We start from the raw sequence: 19,291 nt of genomic DNA on the forward strand, positions 1-19,291 counted from the left end.
CTTTGACTTTCACAGTGCCTTTTGCACTCAATACCCCAGAAAAGGTCTAAATAGTATTACTCAGAATAACACCATCAGCTCATCATCACCTTTACTTTCCATTTAAACTCTGTCCCTCTGCTAATCAAACCTATTGTATGCTTGTCCTTCATTCGATTGGACAGGTTTTTTTTTCACAATTATCCCTAGGTCTGCTATTCTCCTAACAAAGATAAGATAATTCTGCAAAACTGAATCCATTCCCTTTTCATTTAACCAAATGTCTGAAATGATACTAAGGTTGTTCTCTTTGGAGCAAAGGAGGTTTTGGAGAAATCTATTAGAGTTGTACAAGAGCATGACAGATTTAGTTCAGAGAGACAAAGGAAGGTTGTTCCCATTAGCTGATGGCACAAGGACTGGGAGACCTGGCTTTTGAGCAAGAACCCTAAGAGGGATGTGAGGAAGAAATTTTTTTACTCAGTTGGTGGTAACAATCTAGAACTAGAGTGGTGGCAGGAGGGACGAACATTGAGTTCAAAAAGAAATTGGATGGGCCCTTGAGAGAACTAAACTTGCAAAACTGTAGATAGAGTGAGGGAATGGGATTGATTGCTCTATAAAGAACCACAATGGGGGTCTAGGAGCTGAATGGCCTCCTTTCATACTGTCATGACTCTTTGACCAATTGACCAAGTGGTTTAAAAACATATCATGTGTCTTTCATCCGAGGTTTTATTGTCTAGGTTGATTTGGTCCCTGCTGGAGTAATTTTTCATTGGGATACCCTGTAAAGCTTCAGGGAAATAATATGAATGAAATTTATGATCACAAAGACATTCAGAACCCAACTGATTTAAACAAGAAATGTGATTCTGTATCCTTGCCAAGCTGATGGGAAGTGCCTCCAATGAGGAATGCATGTTGAAATATGGATGCAGGCAATGCATTACTTCCCAATCATTACTTTAAATAATCATGACCAGTTTTCTAATATTTTCAGTCACTGGGTGAGGTTGTCTATAAAATCCCAAAATTTACTCTGTGGAGCCACATTTTTGTTTTTGACTGAGATATATCAAAAGTGCCATTTTAATAGAAACTTAGGAAGATGAATAGGCCATTCAATCTCTCGAGTCTGTTCTGTTACAGAAATTAGGCCATGGCTGTGATGATCCACACCTCCATTAATCTATCTTTGATCCATATCTCTTGATGAATACCGTAATACTCTACATAATTTCAATTGACCTGGATTTCACAACTTAATGGAAGTGAATTCCAGATTACTTCCTGATTATGCTTTTCTGTTTGGGATTTCCCCATCAGAAGTTTTATTAATTGCTTTAAATACCTTGGTTGGATTGTCTGTCCGCCTTTTAAATTCAAGGTGATACTGACTACGTTTATGCAGCAAGGCCTCATAATTTAACCCTTAATTAAGCTCCCATGTCATTCTGGAAAATCTGATCATTATCTTTTAGTACAATTGAACATTGGGCTCTAGGTAAGGTCTGATCAAATCTCTGTACAACTGAACCATAACCTCACTACTCCTGTTTTCTAAGCCTTATGAAGTAAAGGCCAACATTCTATTTGAATTCTAAATCACTTTTAAACTGAAATGTGCACCAATTAAGATCTGGTAAGTTTGTTCATTCTGACATTTAATTAAACTTAATTAAAAACAGAGAATGCGTTAGAAACTCAGCAGTTTGGCAGCATCTGTGGAGAGAGAAACAAAGTTAATATTTTGAGTCCTACTCTTCTTCAGAAAGTCATATCAGACTCAAACCATTAGCTCTGTTTCTCTCTGCACAGATGGTGCCAGAACTGTTTATAGATTCATACAGCACAGAAAAGGCACTTCAGCCCATTGAGTCTGCATTGACATAACTACCACTAAAAGTGTGCTAATCTCAATTTCTTGCACTTGTCCCATATCCTTGAGTATTATGATATTTGAAGTACTCATCCAAATATTTTTAAAGGTTATAAGGTTTCCAGCCTCTGCTACCTTGCCAGGCAGTGTACTCCAGATTCCCACCACCCGCTGAGTGAAAATGTTTTTCCCCAAATACCCTCTGAATTTCCTGCCCCTTACCCTTAAACTATGTCCTCTCATGATTCATCCCTCAACCAAGGGGAACAGCTGCTCTCCATTCACCCTGTCCATACCACTGATCATCCTTTACACCTCAGTCGTGATCCCCTGAGACTTTTCTGCTTTTCTGCACTGTTCTTAAAAATTGGAACCACATTAGCTGTCCTCCAGTCCCCTGGCACTTCCGCTGTGGCCAGAGTGAAATTAACGCTGTTGGGATTCTCCAGCATATTTTGTTTTTATTGCAGATTTTCAGCATCTGCAGTATTTTGCTTTGATATGTATTTGAAAATATTTGTTAAATTATGGTTTCCACCTATGGTGAAAATGAGCACAGGCACCTCGTCCAGAACATTAAGTTTATGTTGGATTCCTGCACACTCCCACTTACCAAAATTTGGAAATAGGTAATAACCCTAAAATATGGTCTCATCATGGTAAACAATGCAGCGAAACTGAATCCTCTTAATACAGGACTTCCACAAATACATTAGCAGTGGTGAATACTGTATCAACAAGGAAACCAAAGCCAGATTTCTCCCTGCATATCTCTGTCGCTACAGTCTCTTAGATCAGCTCTTGAAATTCTGTAACACGTTGCCAGAGATTTATTGCACAGCACAGACTTGGTCTGAATATTAGGATCTTCTGGGTCTGTCTGGCTGCATTAATCAACTTGAATCATTGCAGAAATTTATCTGTATTTCACAAGTAATTCCAATAATTAATTTAAGAACAAACAAAATTTTGAGTTCCTTCTTATTAGAACGAAGACATTCAGATCTTTTCCTTCAGATCTTGGTCCATCAATAAATTAATCTCCATTGTTTAATAGGAGTGTATAAGAGAATACAAATTTTGTAAGAGCCACCAGAGATTCACAAGCATGAATTTTACAGTGACGAACAACGTGATTGTAGGTCTCACGTTTATGATGGATAGAACTGGTACAATTGGTAGAAGACTGAATAGCAATCTAGTCCTTTACTGCCATTGACTTTCAGGGTAAAGGCTTTCCCATTGCCATTCTTAAAAAAAATTCTAAATTCAAAAATAAATGCCATGGTTCTGGTTTTTACAACGAATGGAGGTATATCTTGGGGCAGTATATCAGAAGGAATTTGAGCACTTGGAATGAAACATAAACCCATGCCAAAATTAATTGGGTGAAATTACTGCTTTTATTCTCCCAGTAGTTACGACTTTGATGATAAAGTTTGAATGAAGAAGCTCTTCTTAGTTTCACTGAAGGCTACATTCCTCAGAGCATTGAATGGATAAAATAATATTGGGAATACATAATAAGGTTTGGGTCCTGATCACTGATCCAAGTGTTTACATTCATAGTAGCATGTTTTCATGAAGTCGATATGTTGAATGATATGTGAGTACACAAAGTATTATCAGCTTGTCGGAATAATTAGAAAGGAGATACAAGGCTATATTGCATAAGGTTACATAAGTTTAAATATGTTTGCCTCATAGAATATATAGCACAGAAACAGACATTCAAATCTCTTTTTTGTCCCTGTTAATCTTCTCTGCATCCTCTCCAATGCTTCTGTCCATTTTAAAATATGACACTTAGTGCCTGCGCAGACTGTGTTCTAACCAAGGTTTGATACACATTTAGTATAATTTATCTATTTTGCAGTTCTATTTATCAATCCAGAAATAAATCTGAGAACTTTGATGCATTTTTAATAGTGTTGCCAACACAGTAGCATAAATTTTAGTGATTGTACCAATCTAAATTTGCACCTTCCAAATGATAAATGGCCTATCTATTCTTTCCACAAAGTGTATGACCTCACATTTATCTATGTTAAACTTTATTTGCCAATTATTTGCTCATTCTGACAATTACATCATGCTGTAGTTTGTTGCAGATTGCTTCAATATTGCTTCAATATTGACTAACCTTCAAATGCGACTTAGAAATCATGTTTGTAAAAGTTCAAATTGTCAATGAAGTGGAGAACAAAACTGTCCTTATAAAACACCACTTCCACCTTCTGACATTCCGAATAACTATCCTTTACTTCCACTTCCACTTTCTGCCTTGAAGCCAGCTCGCAATCCATTCATGTCTCCTAACTCTACATTCTGTGGCCTTATTCAATTGTTTTTTTTTAATCACCTTATTGAACCTATTGAAAGTCCTACTTTTGCTACTTTCTTTGTTGTGTCTTAGTACATTCAATAAGATTGGTCAAGTAAGATTTTTCCTTTAGTCTTTTTTAAATCTTTCTTACAGTGACTACACTTCAAATGTACTTCAGTGACTGTAAAGTATTTTGAGACAAGGTGCTGGTGAGACCATGCCTTGAGTACTGTGAACAGTTTTGGTCCCTTCATTAAGGAAAGATGGCATTTTACTTGAGACAGTTTAGAGAAGCTTCATTTGGATGATCCTGGTATGGAGGGATTGTGTTATGAGCAAAAGCTAAACAGGTTGGGACTCTACACACTGGAGTTTAGTTGAATGAGAGATGATCTTATTGAAACATATAACATTTTTAAGGAGCATGACAGGGTAAGTGTTGAGAAGATGTTTCGCATCATCATAGAGCCTAGGCCAGAGGGCATGGTCACAGGGTAAAGGGGTGCCAATTTAAGAGGAGGAATTTCTTCTCTCAGGGTTGAGAGTCTTTGGAACTTCTTGCAACAGAGAGCTGTAGGAGCAGAGTATGTCCGTGCATATATAAGGCTGAGATAGATAGATTTTTGATTAGTGAGGGAATCAAGGGTTATGGGAGAAATACACGAAGAATGTTGGATGGGCCATGATCATGTTGAATGGCAGAGCTTATGAGCTTGTGGTCTTATAGAGATGTCTGGTGCCTGTGTAAAGCACTTTTGAAATCCATGCTGACTATTCATTTTTTTCATTTCTGGAAGTTCTTATCTTCTCTCATTTAGTAGGCATTTCATTACTTTTCTTACCAGTTAAGATAAGTTAATAGGTCAATAACTTGCTGGATGTGCCCTATATCTCTTCCTAAATACAAGTATAATGTTACTATCCTCCAGTCCTCTGACTGTAACTTTTCTTGAATAAATCATTAAATATATGTAGGAGGGTCTCTGCTATTGCTTTCCTTGATTCTTTTAAAATGTGTAGATGCAATCCATTCAAACTGGGGTTTTATCTTCTTTTAATTTCATTATTTTCTTTAATGCTTCCACATTTTAAAATCTAAATGTACTTATCTCATTATTTATCTTATCATTTAATATTATGTTGACCTGTTATCTCTCTGGTGACAACTGAAGCAAAATAATTAGTTAATATTTCTGTTTACTTTTAATTGCAATGTTTTAATCATGACTTATCCATCAATAGTCTCGCTGTCATCTCCATTTTCACCTTTTACTGCTGTGTCTGCAAAATATTTTACCAGTTTGTTCTGTGTTCCCTGAGAACTTAATTACATAGCTCCTCTTTCCGTTCCTTTACTTTTTATCAATCTGTTGGTATTCTCTTATGTTTTTCCACTGTTGTCTGTCTACTTAATGTATGCTTCTGACTCTCCATTGTTGTCTATATCTTTATTCACCAATGGAGTTTCATTAGTTTTAATTTCTTCTTTTATCGCAGTATATTTTTCCTGCACTGCTATTGAAAACAGTTTTAACTCTTGCCCGTTGTTGTTCTACTTTGCAGATACTGTTGCCCATTTTGCTTTCACAAGTTCTATCCTCAGCTGATTAACATCAGTTTCTGTCCAATGAACCCGCATTTTCACTGTCATCCTAATGTGTGTTGTATTGTGGTCACTGTTGTCTAGATGCTCGATATCAGTACTTAAAAAAAACATAATGCAGAACTTTATGTATAAATCCTGAACAATTTCATAAGAAAGACCTAGTGAAATCAGTGATTTTTGTTTTCCAACTCCAGATGGAGAGTGCCAGTATCAATGTGATATTATCTATATTTTCACAGTGGTAAATTAGGAGCATTGCGATTAAAAGTCAGGTTAGCAGAGGACCGGATATTACCATCAATGTACTATCAGCCACTGATCGATCTCTTGGTGGAACCTGTGATCTCTCCTGCCAAAGTGAGTATCTGATGCTCTATCCTGTTAACACATTTAAATGGATGTGAAAAAACTAAGCACTTTCCAACCAGTGTTGTTGTGCCAGACTTTATCAAGTTTCAATTCAAATAGTTCATCTGAAATCAGTTAAATAAACGTATTGAAAGTTTTTGTGACCATGACGCTGCTGGGTTAACATCTTTGAAAACCAGTTCTTATTCCTCCAAACACAGCTCCACAATGCTGGTGGCAAATAACAACACTTCCCTGCATCAGAGATAGTCAGAACTGCCGATGAGAAAACACAGTGTGGAGCTGGAGGAACACAGCAGGACAGGCAGCATCAGAGGAGCAGGAAAGCCGACGTTTTGAGTCTGGACTCTTCTTCAGAAATGGGGGAGGGGAAGGGAGCTCTGAAATAAATAGAGAGGGGGGTGGGGCTTGGGTAGGTAGGTGGGATGGTGATAGGTGAGTGTAGGTAGGCAGTGGTGGGGATTGGTCAGTGAGGTGGGAGGAGCGGATAGGTGGGAGAGAAGATGGACAGGTTGTGTCAGGTCAAGGACGTAAGGATGTCAGGGAGGGTTGGTCATGGGATGAGGCTGGGAGTGGGGAGATTTTGAAACTGGTAAAATCCGCATTTAGGCCATTGGGCTGTAGGCTCCCAAGGTGGTATATGAGATGCTGCTCTTCCAGTTTCCGGGTGGCATTATTGTGACAGTGGAGGAGGCCCAGGATGGACATGTCGTCCAGGGAGTGGGAGGGGGAGTTAAAATGGTTTGCGACTGGGAGTTGTTGTCATTTGTCGCGAACTGAGCGCAGGTGCTTTACAAAGCAGTCTCTGAGCCTCCGCTTGGTCTCACCGATGTAGAGGAGGCCACATCGGGAACAGCGGATGCTATAGACCACATTAGTGGATGTGCAGGTGAACATCTGTCTGATGTGGAAGGTTTTTTTGATTCTTTGGATGGGGGTGAGGGGGGAGGTGTAGTGGCAGGTGTAGCACTTCCTGCGGTTGCAGGGAAAGGTGCCAGGGGTAGTGGGGCTAGTGAGGAATGTGGAGTGGACGAGGGGGTCACGGAGAGCGCGGTCCCTACGGAAGGCAGATAGGGGTGGGGAGGGAAATATATCCTTGGTTGTGGGGTCAGATTGCAGGTGGCGGAGAATGATATGTTGAATCCGGAGGTTAGTGGGGTGATACGTGAGGACAAGGGGGATTCCGTCTTTGTTTTTGTTGCGGGGAGGGGCTGTGAGGGCAGAGGTGCGGGAAATGCAAGAGATGCGGTCGAGAGCATTTTCGACCACTGAAGGAGGGAAGTTGCAGTCCTTGAAATACGAGGACATCTGGGATGTTCAGGAGTAGAACACTCCATCTTGGGAGCAGACACGGCGGAGGAATTGGGAGTAGGGGATCGCATTCTTGCAGGAAGATGGGTGAGAGGAGGTGTAGTCTAGGTAGCTGTGGGAGTCAGTGGGATTGAAATAGATATCAGTTTTGAGGTGGTCACCAGAGATGGAGACAGAGAGGTCCAGAAAGGAGAGAGAGGTATCAGAGATGGTCCAGGTGAACTTTTGGTTTGGGGGAAAGTTGTTAGTAAAGTTGATGAACTGTTCAAGCTCCTTATGAAAGCAGGAGGCAGCGCCGATAGTCATTGATGTAGAGGAGGAAGAGGTGGGGAATGGGGCCAGTGTAGCTTTGGAAGAGGGATTGTTCCACGTATCCTACAAAGAGGCAGGCATAGCTTGGGCCCATGCGTGTTCCTGTGGCCACCCCCTTAGTCTGTAGGAAGTGGGAGGAGTTGAAGGAGAAGTTGTTAAGGGTGAGGACGAGCTCAGTTAAGTGGATGAGGGTGTCGGTGGAGGGGGACTGATTGGGCCTGCAGGACAGGAAGAAGCGGAGGGCCTTTAGGCTGTCTGCGTGGGGAATGCAAGTGTATAGGGTTTGGATGACCCTGCATCAGTTGTGTTGAATTTATGTTGCATGACGTATATCATGGACAGAGAGTACAGCATGACTTTGTTAATTGTATGTTGCGCCTGATAATCTTGTTGAATTTTTTTGAGGATGTCAAGGGAGTGCCTATGAATGTTCCATTTTATGGACTTCTGGAAGGCATTTGACATGGTTCCATGAAGCACATCATGAGTAAAAAATGAGAATGGCCTGAAATAGAGATATTCTCATTTTTGACTTTGGCTTGTGATTAGGTGGCAGACCAGAAACGGAATGGGGATAAAGAATATATACTCAGGTTGGTGGGATGTGAGAAATGGTGTTCTGCAGTCTCAACTTTGCACTATTTTAAATAATTAATTGGATGGAGATATGAATAATTGCATGCGGGATAAATTAATGATGGTGCAAATAGTAACAGAATGACCTCCATCGACGTGTTTATGATTCTTTGATTCTAAGCGAATGGGCAAACCCTAAGAAGTTCAAGGTGGTGCAGTATGAGTTAATCCATTAGAAAGAATGAAAATGCTGTCAGATCAGCAGGTCAGAAACAAAATGGAGTAGAATTTCTGCAGCTAGAACCAGACATTTGGGGGCTACTCCATGAGACTGTGGTTCTAGTGGATTTAGTAGACCAAAGAAGAGAGTCCAATGTCATGACTCAAAGCCCTTGGCAGAACGATCTCCCTTGACCTGCCTCATATCCCAGATATTTCATAACCCACTACACGTAACAGGTTTATACACCCAAAGCCTGAAGTTGCTCAACTTGTTGTTTGGATCAGAAGGCCCAAGATTGACCTAAAGTGATAAGAACTGCAACTGATACTAGTCTTGATTCTGCTCAGAGCAGTGTCTGAGAGGTCAGCAGCGTGAACGGCTGGACCTGGGTTTGGGTCAGATGAGTTGTTTGAAGTCTTCATTTCCTGATTCAAAAACACCCCCAACCCATTCATTTACATCTTTAATCGAGGCTTGAAGGTGCTCAGGTCACCAATTTCTCTATGGAGGTAGTTTAAAAATGGTAATCAGGCTCTGACCTCATTGCCATTCAGTTTTTCAACTTTCACTATGGTTGGCTGAGTTCTCATTGGAAACCTGGCAGCTTCATTGAGATGAGAAATTGACAGATTCAGGATGAGAGAGTCTATCCTCCTGGGACCAAGGACCTCCCAGAGAAGCCTCTGTGATGCGTTGACTGACCACCCACCTTCATTCCAATGCCCCTCATCTCACCACAGGATTCTGACTTCCCTGGTGCCTCCAGCGGCGGCTTCCAAACTAAGCTTCCAACAAGTGATTGGCTGCTTATCTGGACTGACCCACTCCACCCCCTTTGCAGGTTTAACCGATCCTGCAATTTTCCTCAATGGCCTCCCTTGCCTCACTAGAAGCCAAGCACACACTGTTCAGCCCTACTGCACCAGGGAGTCAATTATGTAAAGTGTAGAGTAGAGCACATCAGAAACTATGAACATGGTAGACAGGGAATGTACACATAACTAATTATCTTTCCTTCCATTTTACTTGTTCTTTGTTGCACCTCTGTCAAAATGATTTCCACAGATATTTCTCATGTGGAATATTCTGCGGGATGTAGCAGATGGCTGGAGGAATACTCATAGGGTTTTGGATGACTGCATATATGACTGGATTCTGAGCGTGTGCTGGGCACTTGGGCAAAGATCCAAACTTTAATGATTTCTAACGTACATAAGTGATGAATACATTTAGAACATGCTGTTTCTTTTGTGAGTTTTATTGGCATGTTCCCTTGCAATCAGTTATTCTATGAGGAAAGCAGCTTTTGATGTCGACCACATTGACAGACCAAATCCAGTCAGCACGAAACTTATTCCATTTGGAGAAAGGAGTCTAATTGGAGTATGGCAACTGACCAAAATTGAAATTGCTTTAAGGGATAAGAAGAATGTCTTATTGAATAAACAATTTGCTTATAGGTGCAATATTATTCTTATATTCTTTGGGTAGCTGACATAACTCAGGAACAAATTAAGATGGCAGTCCACTCAAATAATTCATGTCCTTTTATAATGGGGGAATGAAAGTTAATTGAATTGGATTGGATTCTGAAAGCTCATTAATACTAGGACCTGCACTGGCAGTGTTTTCATTCCTCTTTATCTATTTTTTGCCTTTTTATTTGCATTGGAGTTTTCAGTCTCCTCCTAACTGAGGTGAACACATAACTTAGGCTGATACTTGGATGTAGTAATTATATTGGGAACCACAACCAACCACTGGTAGCTTGTGGTCGGGCATAGTTTGCTGCCATTAACCATCTTGTCTGTGCTGAGCCTAAGAGCTGTTTCAATTATCAGCTGTAGACGATTGATTACTAGAGAGTCTTAACAAGAAGAGGAACTTGTCTTACATAACAAGCTCACTGCAGGATAGATATACATACAATTAACATTAATTAGTTAGGCACAGTTAGAACTACCAGGTACCAAGCGTAGAGTAGAATAGCCTTTATTGTCACATATACTCAATGAGTATAGTGAAAAATTTATACACTACCAATTACAGCGCCAACTTAGATACAAAATAACCTAGGCACAGCTTCTTTTACTACGAGATTTGTTACAGAAATAAAATGTCCAGCATTACAGAAAAACGTTCAGTACAGCAGACCACGCTGGCACCTAGCTTTCAGTCCGCACTCAGCCCTGGCTCCACACTGTGCCAAGAGGCCACTGCACCAGGCGTGGAGGGTGCCACCCCACTGGGAGGTCCCTATGGGGGGAGGCCGCTGCTCCAGGCCAGGAGGGTGCCACCCGACACTGGGAGGTCCCTATGGGAGGAGGCCGCTGCTCCAGGCCAGGAGGGTACAGCCCAAAGCTGGGAGGTCCCTACGGGAGGAGGTCGCTGCATCAGGCCGGGAGGTCACCATGCCATGCTGGGAGGCCGGGAAGATGCCATGCCATGCCGGGACACTACTGCGTCATCGCTGGAGGCCAGGGATCATTGCTCACTGGAGGTCGGGAATTGTTGCTCCTTGCAGAGGTCGCTGGAGGCCGCGAGGGAAAAATAAAGAAGGAGAAGAAGAAGAAAGAAAAACACTAAGAGGAAGTGAAAGAGAAGAGAAAGAATAAAAGAGGAATTGGTGGAGCGATGAGCTCCAACTGATGCATCCTACTCTGCTGCTACCTTGCAACCTTGTTTGTTGTCCTTGCTGAGGTACAGCAGCACTTGAAGTAGCACTTGAAGTGTCGACCCAGTGGCGAGGGTGAGTGGAGAAAGATCATTTATTTCTGTTCTCCAGCTCCATATTTAAATTCACTTTAAAAGCATCCAGCACCTTATTAATGACACTGATACTCCTAACCGACACAAGTACCAGTTAGTCCAGGGAGTCATGTCTGTCCATCAGGACCTCATTCAAGACAAAATGTTTCTCTAGCCAAAAGACTGTATGACACCATCAGATTGGCTGGAGCTAATGCAACTCTAACATTAACTCATCCAAAAGCATTCCCTCATATAACAGTAGTACTCCAGGAACGCTGTATGGTACACCATACTTGGCACAGAGCAAGAAACTGAGCCCTGGTTTATGTAGGTAGACATAAAACATCCCACAATACTATTCAATGAAGAGAAGACAGTTATTCTAAGGTCTTGACCAACAGCCCGCCCTGAACCAGATCCCCCAAAACAGTCAGTTATCTTATTAATGATCAAAACAATAGCAGCTGGAAATGCTTAGCAGATCTTGCAGCATCTGTAGAAAGAAAATGGAGTTTAAGAATGGATATCTCTTTTTAAAACTTATTCACAGCATGTAGTCATCACTAGCTGGACCAGCATTTGTTGCCCATCTCTCCTTGCCCTTGAGAAGATGGTAGTGACCTATCTTGTTGACCTGCTGCAGCCCATGAAATGCAGGGACACCCACAATGCTGTTAGAAAGGGAATCCTAGGATTCTGACCCAGCGACACAAAAGCAATGGTGATACAGTTCCTTTGTTTAGAAGTTGCTGGTGGTGACATTGCCATGCACCTACTGCTGTGTGCCTTCCAGATGATGAAGCTTGGAAAGTGCTCTTGAAGGGCCCTAAATTTCTATATTTGAACATCTACAAGTTCCAGCACAGAATTTCACCAAGGCTCCTTACAAGCAACTCCCAAACCCATAACAACTACCATCTAGGAGAACGAGAGCTGCAGGTACATGGGAATGTCAACACCTGCATGTTCCTCTCTAAACCACTCTTCATCCTGATTTAGAAATATATTGCCATTCTTTCATCATCACAGGGTCAGAACCCTGGAACTCCCTCCCTAGCACTATTGTGGATCTATTGGCACCACTGGACAGTGGTGGTTCAAAAAGGTACCTCACCACCCCCTTCTCAAGGGCAACTGGGAATGGGTAATAAATGCTGGCCAGCCAGTGATGCCCACATCCCATGAATGAATAAAGAAAAACTTCTTATTTGTCATTCTTCTCATTCATTCTAATGCCAATTACCCAAAATTGCTCTCAGGATTGAAAGCTAATTATGGGTTTGAGTGAGTAAGCTAGGCTAACACTACACTCCAGTGCTGATTGATGCTGGCTTTCCAGCGGTGCTGTCCTTTGGATGACTCATTAAACTGAGCCTATTGGCAGGATCTTCCAAGAAGTGGGAGTGGGGAGTTTTGGGCTGTGCCACACGTTCAGAGGGGAGCCAGGATCTCCCTTATGATATCACCAGGAGAAAAACATGCAAGAAGTGGCAGGCAGGGGATGTGGTGAATTCAGGAAGAGGGGCATGTATGTCCACATGGTTTAATCAGAGGGTCAGTGTTATTTGTTGATTATTCTAGCTTTTGAACATTGGCTCAGCAATCTATCAATAACTAACTTCTTGGAACTCTGTCCAGCTTTACAAAATTCTGTCTTCCCCTGCTGAAGCCATGATCAAACTCTATCCCACAGCCACATCTTTCACTGATGTGTTCTCTGACATTATCATTATGGGAAGTGTAATAGACAGACTCCCATACGTTAAAACTTACAGCTCTGTTACCTCAGCCAGCAGCACTGCAATCTTGGGAGCATTGCACTGAGAGAAGTGGCCAGTGTGAGGCCGCAGGGGAAAGGTGGGAGAGAGTTGTCTTTTGCCGGGATTAAAGCAGGCCTCTGGCTCCACTTCCCCCCTTTTTCTCTAGGGAAGCACAGGAAGACATTTTCCTTGGAGCTGGTAGACCCCCTCCACAACGGTAGGAGAACTCAGCCCGACAACATGCCAAGTGCCAAGAAAATACGTTGGGTCCCTGAACAATCTGCTTTTCTGCCTCTGGGTAGCTCACCCACTGGCAGGGCATATTCCAGGGAACATCCCAAATGACTTTTTGGCACGTTACAGCCTCTGCCACCTCCCACAACCTGCCACATGCTGACTAATAAAAGTCCTTTGTCTGTCTCTCTCTGTTTGAGATTCTCAATGGTCAACACCTATGCTCCTGTTGAGGCAGACTTCAAAACTCCCATATTCTACTGAGGGAAAAGCGTAAAGTTTCTAACCCTAACCACATTTTGCAAGCAACACCTCCAAAAACAGGTTCTCTCCCATTCATTACTTTGCTATGTGTATGACCTTGATCTTGTTACTTATGTGCAACAGTGACTTAACCTCATTCATCAGGGAATATTCTGCATTCAATGTTCTAATAATGGAATTTACCACTGTAAATATAATTTTTTTCTTTAATTCTTCCTCGCACATATTCCAAATATTTTTCATCCTGGTAATTACTACTTGTCCAATTCATCATTTCCCACCCACACAATTATGACCACACCTGCCCCAATCTATAATTTATACATTAAATAACTTGCTTCAGCATGTCATATTTATCACTCCATATGAATGTACGTATGAGCAACACCACTGGAAATTATTTACATGGGTGTGTGTGATTAAGTAAAATATATTTATAAACATGTGTACATAAGGAGCTCTGATGCAGCAATGGGCACAAATTCCATTGTGCACTGATTAGGTTAAAACCATGAACCACTTTGTAAAGAAATGCATTCACCAATTTGCTAGACATAGCACATTGGGGAAATATTCCCATTGCTAATTAGTGCTCCTTCCAAGTTGTAGGGTAATTCTAGGTGGTGAAATATAGCTGATTTCCGCAGCCTGTTTTTAAAGTAGAAAGAAGGGAAGTTTAGACATCCTGGTACAAAAGTGGTTAACTGCCTACATTTCAATCTGAATTGACATTAACTCAGGCCACTTTGAGGTTTGTTGGGTCTCAGTGAACTTCCTGACAAAGGCCTGACAGGACCAGGGGCGATATTTCATACTTCACCACCAAGGCAGGGGGTGGGAGAGGTCAAGCAACTTTTTTTGATGCCTTCGAATTTTCATTCCATTGACTTCAAATGAAATCCAGTGTTTTAATAATTGTACAACATAATTAATCTCTGAAGCTGCTCATGGAAGAAATAAATCTCTACAGAATAGTTCCCATCCGATTTGCATCATTAGGAAAAGACAGCTGTAAAATTAACACCACATTTGACAGAAATATTTGTGTTGATTGTTGCAGAGTTTTTGTAATTTTTGCCATCTGTTGTGTTAGTTCACATTGATTTGGTTGGTAAAGGTTTGTTTAACTGGGTCCCATTGTCCACTTCTCAAAATCTTCCATCAAATTTGGAATGAATATCAGATATTCTTTTAAAAACTAAAAAAACCTAATTTTTCTAATTAGAAATATTTGTGCTGAACTAAATGAAACCATTGCATCATTAAATCCATAGACAGTGATAGGATGACTCTGGGACCTATGATTGTCGCTGAGTGGTTAAGCCATTAGTTAGTAATTCCTTGTGTTCCCTCAGTGCACACCCCAGTCTTGCTGGCTACATTTCTCCCCGTTTCTCACTCAGCCCCACGTTGCTGCTTTATGTGTATCCTATGCGAAGGGATCGGGCAGATGTGAGGACCTCCTGATGGGTGTACTCCTGGGCCTAGGCAAAGTGGCCATCCACAATCCAGGACTGGATAACCAAGAAAGGTGTGTGTTCGTAATGTGGCCAAACAACCAGCTTTCAGCATTTGCTAATGGCAGGTGGTCAGTGTGGGAGAGATACCAAGACAGCCATATGATGGATAGAAATTCGTGTGTCTACGGTCACTATGCGTAGCTGCAGGATACAACATACATGTAGAAGTGCAAGTTGCCACAGCCACAGCACGGTGGCTCAGTGGTTAGCACTGCTGCCTCGCAGTGCCAGGGACCCAGGTTCGACTCCAGCCTTGGGTGACTGTCTGTGTGGAGTTTGCACATTCTCCCTGTGTCTGTGTGGGTTTCCTCCAGGTGCTCTGGTTTCCTCCCACAGTCCAAAGATGTGCAGGGTAGGTGGATTGGCTGTGCTAAATTGCCCATAGTATCCTTTGTTCAGAGACTGAAGAAAATGATGCATCAGTGAAGAGGTGAATTTCTTGGAAATTTTCAGACCAGGAAGTACCATTTGTAACTGTAACTTTAATAAATGAAGTAACTGTTGGTGCAATAATCTGCTACCCTGGAGGAAATTATAATAACAGAACTGAAAGCACAAAATGACCCGAGACCTTAGGAAAGGCTGTTTGTGGCTGCCTTGGTTAGAAGATAGCTCCAAAGTTATTTGCAGTTATAGACTAAACAGACAGAACAAGGTTTACTAGTTTGATTAAGATTGGGGTTACCAACTGTACAATTTGAAACGAACTTCACAGCATCACAGAACTGTTATCAGCAATCCACTTAATGCCATATTCCTGCTTTCTACCCATAACCCTGTACATTATTGATCTTCAATTAACAGTTTAATTCTCTTTTGAATGCCTTGATGGGCCCTGCCTCTACCACACTCTTGGCTAGACCCTAACTATTCATTTCATAAAAGATTTGTCCTCATATCACTTTTGCTTCTTCCACTGATTAATTTAAATATGCGTTCTCTCATTCTTAATCTTTTCATGACAGGGAACACCTATGTATTTACATTGTCCAGACATCTCATGATGTTGAGAAGTTCTATCAGATCATCTCTCAGCCTTCTGTTGTCTCAGGAAAACTGTCTGTACTTCTCCCATCTATTTTCTTAACTGAAATTCTACATCTCTGGAACCATTCTCATAAATCTCTTTTCCACTCACTAAAATATCATCACATTCTTCCCAAAGTACAGAACTCAAAATTGGATGCAATTCTCCAGCTTAGTTCCTTGTGCTCTTTTTTGAAAAGGCCATAATGTTTGCAATCCTTCAGGCTCTGGCACTATCCCTGAGTCTCAGGAAGACTGAAAAATTATAGCCAGTACCTCCACAATTTCCATTCTCACTTCCCTTAGTGTCTTTGAATGCATCTCATCTGGCTGTGATGTCTTGTCAACTTTAAGTACAGCAGTCTATCCAATAACTCCTCCTTATCATTTTGAATCCTTCTAGCAATGGAACTTCCTTTTTTTTCAATGGTCTGTAGCATCTTGCTCTTTGGTAAAAACAGATGTAATGCATTAATTTAATACTTCAGCTATGTCCATTGTCCTCATGTGTAAATCCCCGTTTTGGTCACTAATTGGCATCACTCTACTTTTTACTGTGGCTTTACTATTTAAATACCTAAAGAAGACTTTAGATTTTCCTTTTATATTAGTTGCCAGTATCTTTTCACACTCCCTCTTCGCTTCAATTATTTGCTTTTGTTCTAGCTTTCTGAACCTTCTGTATTCAGCCTGGTTCTCGATAATATTTTCAATCTGACATTTACCATAAACACGCTTTTTTATCTTTATCATAATTTCTGTCTCTTTTGTCATTCTGAATTTGTTTGCTATACTTTTCCCTTTGAAGGAATAGGTCTTGACTGTGCTTGAAACGTCTCCCCTTTGAAGGTATCCCATTTAAGACAAATTAATCATGATATGGGAATGAAATCGTCAATCACCCCGCAGCATCCAAAGGAATGATCACTTTAATATTTAAGCAAAATACGATGGATGATGCAGAAAGTCTGAGATAAAAACAGAAGCTGCTAGAAATACTCATCAGGTCGGACAGCATCTGTGGAGAGAGAAAGAGAGTTAACGTTCTATTTCAATAACCTCTCAACAGTATTCAGCAGCATTGACTGACTCCTGGGATTGACTATGGGCTGGTGTGCAACATGGCGAAGTTCTTTGTCCATTTCTTTATAGAGTCATAGAGCTGTACAGCATGGAAACAGACCTTCAGTCGAATTCATCCATGCCAACCAAATATCCAGAATTAATCTAGTCCCGTTTGGCCCATATCCCTTTAAAGTTTCCTGTCCATATACACATCCAGATGCCTTTTAATTGTTATAATTGTACCAGCCTCCACCACTTCCTCTGGCAGCTCATTCTACACATGCACCACCCTCTGTGTGAAAAAGGTGCCCCATAGGTCCCTTTTAAATCTTTCCCCTCTCACCTTAAACCTATGCCCTCTAGTTTTGGTCAATGCCTCTCATGATTTTATAAGGTCACCTCTCAGCCTCTGACATTCCAGGGAAAATAGCCCCAGCCTATTCAGTCTCTCTCTATAGCTCAAACTCTCCAATCCTGGTAACATCCTTGTAAATCGTTTCTGAACCCTTTCAAGTTTCACAACATCCTTTCTACAGCGGGGAGACCAGAATCGAAGGCAGTGTTCCAAAACCAATATCCTGTACAGCCGCAACATGACCTCCCAACTCCTATACTGAATACACTGACCAATAAAGGCAAGCATACCAAACGCCTTCTTCACTACGAGAGGTAGTAGGAACTGCCAATGCTGGAGTCTGAGATAACAAGCTGTGGAGCTGGATGAACACAGCAGGCCAGGGAGCATCAGCGGAGCAGGAAAGCTGATGTTTCGGGTCTGGACCCTTCTTCAGAAAATGAAGAAGTGACTCTTTCTGAAGAAGGGTCCTGATCCGAAACGTCAGCTTTCTTGTTCCTCTGATGCTGCCTGGCCTGCTGTGTTCATCCAGCTCCACAGCTTGTTATCTCGCCTTCTTCACTACCCTGTCTACCTGCAATTCCACCTTCAAGGAACTATGACGCTGCACTCCAAGATCAGGTTTTTTTCAGCAATACACCCCAGGACCTTACCATTAAGTGTATATGTCCTTCCTTGATTTGCCTTTCCAAAATGTAGCACCTCACATTTATCTAAATTAAACTCCATCTGCCACTCCTCGACCCATCAGCTTTAGCATTGCAGTGCTTCCTAAAGTGAATTTCTTGAACAGTTTTGCTCAGGTGCTAGAATTGTTACCACCTAGAATAAATCTGCCCTTAATGGAAGAAGATTCTCCCCATCTTACATTCCATCTCTCAGGGCAGGTTAGGAATCAGTTAATACTGCTGGATCCAGGCAACGTGCCTGGATGTGTGAGGTCACCATCTGGAGATGATCCTACTGATTGTTAGCCTTTATCCCCAGGTAGAAAACCAATCTTGCCATAATTTCTGACAGGAAGCAGGTTGGAATTTAAAGTTACCGTCAAGTGGGTAGACACATTGAGTTCCACAATTCAAATTTAATTCTGCCCTGCCATGTCCTTTTGTCCTAATTCAGAAAGCCTTTGCCTATAAAGATGTAGTTGGCAATATAGCAACTATTAAGCAGATGGTTGTTGTTAATTGACTGGGTAGTTAAGAAGGGGAATTGGTGGAGCTGATGTGTGCGTGGAACTGTAAGACTGAGTAGTTAATAAACTCTATCCACAAATAAAGATGTCTTGGATTCTGTCTCACCAGCTGGTTTGGGTTTGGTTTAACAGTCTGTCCCTCCACTTGGCTGATAGATTCAGTGTACCTGCCCTATCAAGCTCTATGTTTGACACCCTTCAACCCTGCCCATTTTCATCTCAGTTCTCCTATAAGTCTTCTTATCTCATAAGAGTCACTGGCCTCGTTGTATATTCACTGGCCTGTTAATCTCCAGGTTATGTTCTGGGGACCTGGGTTCATATTCTGCCATGGCAGATGGTGGAATTTAAATTCAATAAAGAATCTGGAATGAAGAGCCTTAAAGAGTCATGAAACCATTGCCAATTGTCGGAAAAACTCATCTGGTTCATTGAAATGCTTTAGGGAAGGGTATCTATTGTCCTTGAATCAGAGATAGTAGGAACTGCAGATGCTGGAGAATCCGAGACAACAAGGTGCAGGGCTGGATGAACACA

General features: G+C 41.5%; 1 protein-coding gene across 1 annotated transcript in view; it reads left to right on the forward strand.

Annotated features, from left to right (window-relative positions):
* The window catches only part of LOC109934367 (rasGAP-activating-like protein 1), a 259,927-nt gene that overhangs the window by 124,630 nt on the left and 116,006 nt on the right, over positions 1–19,291 (forward strand). The window contains exon 8 of the mRNA XM_048611726.1: positions 6,033–6,150. Within this exon, the coding sequence (XP_048467683.1) occupies positions 6,033–6,150 (118 nt within the window). The remainder of the gene's footprint in view (positions 1–6,032; positions 6,151–19,291) is intronic.

Source organism: Rhincodon typus, chromosome 24 (assembly GCF_021869965.1).
Source record: "Rhincodon typus isolate 14 chromosome 24, sRhiTyp1.1, whole genome shotgun sequence".
NCBI classification, from domain to species: Eukaryota; Metazoa; Chordata; class Chondrichthyes; order Orectolobiformes; family Rhincodontidae; genus Rhincodon; species Rhincodon typus.